At 53.9% G+C, this 7,429-nt stretch overlaps 1 protein-coding gene across 1 annotated transcript; it reads left to right on the top strand.

Annotated features, from left to right (window-relative positions):
* Window positions 1–555: 555 nt before the first annotated feature.
* NR1D1 (nuclear receptor subfamily 1 group D member 1) lies at window positions 556–7,428 on the top strand (the record flags this gene model as incomplete). The annotated part of the gene is made up of 7 exons (XM_060204889.1): window positions 556–1,213; window positions 4,444–4,788; window positions 5,079–5,167; window positions 5,272–5,416; window positions 5,755–6,398; window positions 6,660–6,845; window positions 7,324–7,428. Coding segments are annotated over exons 1-7 (1,545 nt in total), but the record flags the coding sequence as incomplete, so codon positions are not given.
* Window position 7,429: the final 1 nt, after the last annotated feature.

Below are 7,429 nucleotides of genomic sequence, written 5' to 3' on the forward strand. Positions count from 1 at the left end.
ACCACCATAAACCAGCACTGAGCAATGTCCTGGTCTTTATTTACCTCATTAAAATAAAATATCATAAAAATAATAAATAAATAAATAGAGGGGTCACCTTTCTGCTTGGTCTCTGAACTTGGCCCTGCAGCAAAGGGAATTGAGCTCTTGACTCTGGTGATCTCTCTCTCCCCCTGTGTTAACCACAACCTCAACGAGGGCAATCCTGCAGTCACATGAAGCCCTCACGTTTGCAAGATTTGCAGAAATGGCTTGTCAGCTTGGATCTCCCGCAGAGCAGTGAAGCTTGCCAGTCCCTCCCCAGGAATTCACATGCCTCTGCCATACAGGCTTTCTAAACACGCCACCCAGATTTTATCTCTGCTCACCCTTCCCTCGCTCCCCTCCACCCCACCTCCGCCCGCCAGCTAGAGTTTTTTTTTTTGCAAAGCAGAAAGGGAAAATAAATGCATTCCGCTTACTTGGCCCTTGGACTACAAATCCCGAAAGCCTTGGCGTTACGCAGGCGCATGAAGCTCAACGTGCCTGCTGCTGGAAAAGTGTGTCACTGGGGCACGAGGCGCTCCCTGGGATCACATGGTACCTGCTCCAGTGCCGCGTGCGGCCCGGGAACCCTGGGTTGCTGGCGCCTGCGCAGAGCCCTCTGTCCCAGGGAAAAAGGCTGGGGCAAAAGGCGGTTGAGATTGGCAGAGTGAAATATTGCTGCCGAGGAAACGTAGCAGGGCACACGTCTCGCTTCTTTGCGCCTGGGTGCCCTGTTTCTCTCCATCACTTACTTCCTGACTGCAACCTTTCTCCCTCTGGGACTTTTGCACCAAGAGCTTCAGATTCACTCTCCTGCAGCGCTGCGGAGCCGTCAAGCAGTGGCACCCGGTGCACTGAAGAAACCCGACCTTCCTTGCTACCTTCTAGCCAGAACTACTGCAGCTGATTCCCCCCTCCCCCACATTTTCTCTGCTCTTCCCATGCAAAACAGACCTCCGTTGCCTCAGCGTCCCGCCCTTCTGCAGGGTTGCAGTTCAGCTGCCCCAAGACCTTGCTGCAAGGTGCTTCGGTTCCTGATCGCGAGCCTCGGGGTTCACTCCCCACACTCAACCAATATCCAAGGGGCGACAGCGGCGATTACAACCTCCTGTTTGTGTCAAGGTCCAGTTTGAATGACCACTTTCAGCTGGTGAAGACATGACGACCCTAGACTCCAACAACAACACAGGTACTGAGATTATTTTACTGTCATCATCCTTTCTGTCACTATCTTCTCACCTTAATCTATGTAGACAAGAGGAACTTTGTAATGGACTGGGAACTCCCTCCGTCTGGTAATTTGCTAGCGTGCTGGGGTCGGGGGGGGGGCATTGGCTAGGATTTCCAGAGCGGGTTGTAGAGTCCTGAGGTGCTCCACCACTATCCCCTCTGAACTCCAACGCTCCCTTGAGCCTGAAGGTCTTGGATGACGGGCAGGAAGACATAGGGAGCGGAAACTTGTGATGAGATGAACAATTTAGAGGAGCTGGGAGCTCTGAAGCAGTGCCCCGAAATGCCCCCATCTATCTACCCCCCCCCCCCAGCTTTTGTGGCATGCCAGGACTTCGCGGAAAGTCGATCCCTCTTTCCTCTTCCCTTCATTTCTTCAGGTTCGGGGGAACTTGTGAAGCAGTGGGGCGATTTGGGCTCCAGGCAGGAGGGGCTGGGGGAACGGGTCAGACCTCACCCAGGAATCCTCAGTGACAGTAGGGAGAGGCTCCGGAGGAGAGTGGTGCCGGGCCCCAGAGAGGACACCCACAGCGCTGGGGAGACCTGCAGGGCTCACATGGACGCGGGACCGGGCCCACGTGCTGCGTTTGTTTTCATTCAGCACAAGTCGTGGCCGCCACCCCATTGGTCGTCGCCTCCCGGCCCGGTTACATAATGAGCTCCACCCCCTGGTCGCCCCGGCAACGCGTGTTCCTTGCAGGGCTCCCCTAGGTGGTCCGGGCCCTGCGGACCTTCGGGACCTACGACCCGGATGCCCTGGTTGGGCGGGGCGGGGGCGGGGCTGCTGCTTCGGACTGACAGGCCGCAGGCAGGGCGGGGTCTCGGGTTCCGGGGTTCCGCGTTGGGGAGCCACGTGCAGGAGGCACACGTGGAGAGGGGACGTGAGGCCGGCTGAGGACCCAGCTCTCGCCCCGCCCCGCTGAGATCTGGGTGAAGCTGGGCTGACTCACCGCCCGGCCTGCCTCCTTTTCCTGTCGGCCTGCCTGCCCTATTCTCCGGACATCACTGGAGCAAGTAAGAGGGAGCCACCCCTGACCACTCTCGGCCTCGTGTTTACACTCTTCAAAGGGGCCTCACAGGTTTCCCCTTCCCCCTTGATTGTATTTGCGTTTCCCTCACCGTTTTTGCCTTTATACCCAGTTTGGACACTTTGCAAATTTTATTCTCCAAGAATCTCTTTCCTTAGTCTTGCAAACACTGTCTCACCTCCTGTGAAACAAGCAGCAGTTTGTCTTCCAAGGAGCCCTAGCTGAAAGGATATTGCCTTTCACCCTTTTTTCTCCTATTGAAAGGAAAACACCCAAAGAGGAAAGTTGATTTCCTCCAGGTCACAAATCAAGTTGGTGGTGCGAGATCCATATCTATACTTTTTTTTTTAAGAATATAATTCACTTTCAGGTTGGAAGTCTGTGTGGATGACAGTCTTAATCCCCCTTTGGAGATGGGTGAAGTAGGTCAGGTTCATTTACCACCGCATCTATATCCCAACCCCCACCCCACCTCAGTCCTGAAACTAGGAGCGCATCTGTTGTGCAACTATTTTACAGGGAGCTGGGTTCGCCCTGACCAACCTTGAGCTATTTTAAGGCTGCCCTGCCTGGCTTAGTGTGTGTCAGTGGGTGAGCAAGACATGTGCTGTGGAGACACGGTGGCCTGGTCTCTGTGGGCTCACACGTGTCCTGGTATCCTCCCTTCTCCCGCCGCCCATGGCAGGCCAAAGCTAGGTGCTTGGCACAGGTGTGGCCCACAGGTCACCTTCTCTTACTAATGCCAGGGCAACACAGACACCTGCCTAGCAATACTAATAACTCAGGGGGTTAAAGTCCCTGAGTGGCCAAAGAGCCAAGGTCATTGTGACTAAGCTGAGAGATCAGCAGGGAGGAATTCCAAAGCCCTAGGTTGAACAATTTGCCCTTCATTTCCACCTCCTGCAACTTGCATTACTAAGTCTTCTGGATTGGGAGATAGAGTCTTCCCACTCTCATGGAGGCCATGGGAAGCGACTGGCCATACAGAGAACCTTCAGAGAATACTGTTTTTGATGAATAACTTTTTTCATTTTAACTTAAAAAAATTAATTAATTAATTAGTTTTGGATAGAGACAGAGAGAAATTGAGAGAGAAGGGAGAGATAGAGAGGAAGAGAGAGAGACAGAGAGACACCTGCAGACCTGCTTCACCACCTGTGAAGTGACTCCCCTGCAGGTGGGGAACCGGGGGCTTGAACCAGGATCCTAACCTGTCCTTGTGCTTTGTGCCACATGCACTTAACCCGCTGCACTACCACCCGACTCCCTTAACTTGCTTTTAAAGATTTATTTTTAAATTTTCATTTATTAATGAGAGAGAGAAAGGGAGAAAGAAGACCAACTGTCACTCTGGTATATGCCCTGCCGGGGATCAAACTCTAGACCTCATGCTTTAGAGTCTAATGCTTTACCCGCTGCGCCACCTCCCAGACCAATTAAAAGAATTTATTTTCATGAAACACACACACACACACACACACACACACACACGAGCTTGTCCCCTTCCTCCCACCTCCTGGTGGTCAGCTTTTGTTTATGGTGGTGCCAGGGATTGAGCCTGGAACCTCTGGAGTTCAGGCATGCAGATCCTGTAAGCTCTTACTGGCTCAAATTTGACTATCTTACTCATATTAAACTTCCATTTTCCTTACTGCCCTTTTATGGTCTCATCTCTGGAATGATCTTGATGTTAAAACCAGCAGCTGTTCTTATGTGTGTAGGGGACTAGGGGGGTGTGAGAAGACTGGGCATTATGAATGGGCCTCAGCTGCACAGTCTATCCATCCCATGTCTACAGCTGACAACTAAGTTGTTAGTTGTAGTGTATATTCCCAGGGAAAGCAGTTAGTGCTTGGTGGGCACACCTGTCAGGTGCCCTTGGGGGCATGCCTCTAGGGAGGTATCACACTCAAGGTTGAAACTGAATGTACCCTTCAAAGGGACCTGGGTGTTGCCTAGTCATACCGACATCTAGTCTATGCTGAGAAGTTACTTATGGCTCTTGTGAGGGCGCTAAGCTTAGGAATTCCATATGGTTATCTTCTCTGAGTGACTAGTAATGTTTGGGGAAGAGGAGTAGGGGGAGGTGTCAATCAGGGTGCTGCCCTCGGACCATAGGTGCATGTCAGCTGACATTCCTTCCCTTGTGTTTTTCTGCCAGGTGGTGTCATCACCTACATTGGCTCCAGCAGCTCCTCCCCGAGTCGCACCAGCCCCGAATCCCTCTACAGTGACAGCTCAAATGGCAGTTTCCAGTCCCTGACTCAAGGCTGCCCCACCTACTTCCCACCATCACCCACTGGCTCCCTCACCCAGGACCCAGCTCGATCCTTTGGGAGCATGGCCCCCAGTGTGAGTGAGGATGGCTCTCCATCTTCATCCTCTTCATCCTCCTCCTCATCTTCTTCTTCCTCCTTCTATAATGGAAGCTCCCCAGGGGGTCTACAGGTGGCCCTGGAAGACAGCAGCAGAGTGTCCCCCAGCAAGAGCACCAGCAGCATCACCAGTGAGTAACATTCCAGCCGACTATAAGGCAGGGGAGGCAGTCAGAGACCCAGAGACCGAGAGTTGGTGTTCATGTGTCAAAATCATGCTCAGGGCCTACCCTGGCCTTGGGGATTTCTCCTAGTGTTGCAACAGTCCCTTTCTAGCCCAGTCTGTTCATTTAACTGCTGCCTCAAAACTGGAGCTCCCTCTCTGCCATCCCTCCCCCAGGATCCTCAGCTCAGAACACTTACACATGGCAGGCCCCCCAGACAGTTCTCCTGCTCACCTTGTACCCCTCTCTTCCTGCAGAGCTGAATGGCATGGTGCTGCTGTGTAAAGTGTGTGGGGACGTTGCCTCAGGCTTTCATTACGGTGTGCACGCCTGTGAGGGCTGCAAGGTGAGGCAGGCAGGGGTGAGGGCAGGGGCAGGTGACCCTCTCCCCCAGGACACAGAAGCCAGACCTAGATGCAGATGCTCACTCGCCTGCTCACTGCCCTTCAGGGCTTTTTCCGTCGGAGCATCCAGCAGAACATCCAATACAAAAGGTGTCTGAAAAATGAGAACTGCTCCATTGTCCGCATCAACCGCAACCGCTGCCAGCAGTGTCGCTTCAAGAAGTGTCTCTCCGTGGGCATGTCTCGAGATGGTGAGGCTGCACTGCTGTCCCACAAGTAGCCCTGTGCCCTCCCCCACCCTCTGTCCAGTGTCTACCCTGGAGATAGCTGCAAGTTTCATTTTCATAGGGAAGGGCTAGAGTCTGCCCTCTTGGGTAAACACACGCTTTTTTCCCCTTGGTCCCTCAGGTCACCTCCTACTGAAATCCCTACTTGGAAATCCCCCTTGATGGGTGTGGCCTGGCTTGTTTTAGTTTTGATGTGGAACCCCAAGCCTTCAGGGTCTTTGCCCTTTCAGGAAAAAGGAAGGAAGAGACACATGTGAGTGTGTGTATGAGAACTTCCTGACACTGCTCTCATCCTGTCACAGCTGTGCGTTTTGGGCGCATCCCCAAACGAGAGAAGCAGCGGATGCTGGCTGAGATGCAGAGTGCCATGAACCTGGCCAACAACCAGCTGAACAGCCAGTGCCCGCTGGAGACCTCACCCACCCAGCACCCCACTCCAGGCCCCATGGGCCCCTCACCACCTCCAGCTCCGGCTCCCTCACCCTTGGTGGGCTTCTCCCAGTTCCCTCAGCAGCTGACACCTCCCCGGTCCCCAAGCCCTGAGCCCACCGTGGAGGACGTGATATCCCAGGTGGCGCGGGCCCATCGGGAGATCTTCACCTATGCTCACGACAAGCTGGGCACCTCACCTGGCAACTTTAATGCCAACCATGCATCTAGCAGCCCTCTGGCCTCCACCCCACATCATTGGGAAAATCAGGGCTGCCCACCTGCTCCCAATGATAACAATGCTATGGCTGCCCAACGTCATAATGAGGCCCTGAATGGTCTACGCCAGGCTCCCTCCGCCTACCCTCCCACCTGGCCCCTGGGTCCTGCCCGCCACAGCTGCCACCAGCCCAACAGCAACGGGCATCGTCTATGCCCCACCCATGTGTACTCAGTCCCAGAAGGCGAAGCACCTGCCAACAGTCTACGGCAGGGCAACTCCAAGAACATTCTGCTGGTGAGGGCACTGAGGGTGATGTGGGCAGGGGGCCTAGAAGTCTGGATTTAGCATAACACAGCTGGGCACACCTGGAGGCTCAGTGAGGAGTAGCCTCTCCCCAGGGGAGGATGCTCAGTCCTGCAGTAAGGGCCCTGCCTGGGAACCCCTGATCTCTACCCAGCTCTTAGCGTAGGCAGAGACTAGTGTCCAGCCCTGTGGGGGAAGCCTGTCTGAGGCCGCTGGGCTGACGTCAGTTTCCCAAACCCCTTGTTCCTCCAGGCATGTCCCATGAACATGTACCCACATGGATGCAGCGGGCGAACTGTGCAAGAGATCTGGGAGGATTTTTCCATGAGCTTCACGCCCGCTGTGCGGGAGGTGGTTGAGTTTGCCAAGCACATCCCTGGCTTCCAGGATCTTTCTCAGCATGACCAGGTCACCCTGCTTAAGGCTGGCACCTTTGAGGTGAGTTACCCTTTGTGCTCCCTGCTCTTGACCTTGGGGAGGTTATAGAACAAAGCCTTGGTGTTTAGGAGGGGCTGAGGTTCTGAAACCCCAATCTGTCCTCGACTGGGAGAGAAAGGGGCAGAGTCCCTCATTCCTGCTTGGGGCAAGGCTTTTTTTTCATCTCAACTGGGGTTGAATTACATCTTACTACCTTAAAATAGCACTTTAGGATGCGTTACTATCCCCAGTCCCAGCATAAGCACATTTCACTTAGCTGAAGTGCCTTGCCAAGGTCACAGGTAGTGTGATAAAGTTAAACTCGGATTCAGGCCAGTGGGATCTCTGGAACTACCCCTACACCCACACTGCTGAGAACTTTTAAGGCCATGCCAGTGAAGTCTTGAAAAATTCTAGAAGTAGTCTAGGCTACTGGTCCTCCCAACTCACACAGGATGCCTAACGTCCCTCTCATGCACACACATACACACACACACAGGTGCTGATGGTGCGTTTTGCCTCGCTGTTCAACGTGAAGGACCAGACAGTGATGTTCCTGAGCCGCACACATACAGCCTGCAGGAGCTCGGGCGCCATGGGCATAT

Source organism: Erinaceus europaeus, chromosome 12 (genome assembly GCF_950295315.1).
Source record: "Erinaceus europaeus chromosome 12, mEriEur2.1, whole genome shotgun sequence".
In the NCBI taxonomy this organism is placed as follows: domain Eukaryota; kingdom Metazoa; phylum Chordata; class Mammalia; order Eulipotyphla; family Erinaceidae; genus Erinaceus; species Erinaceus europaeus.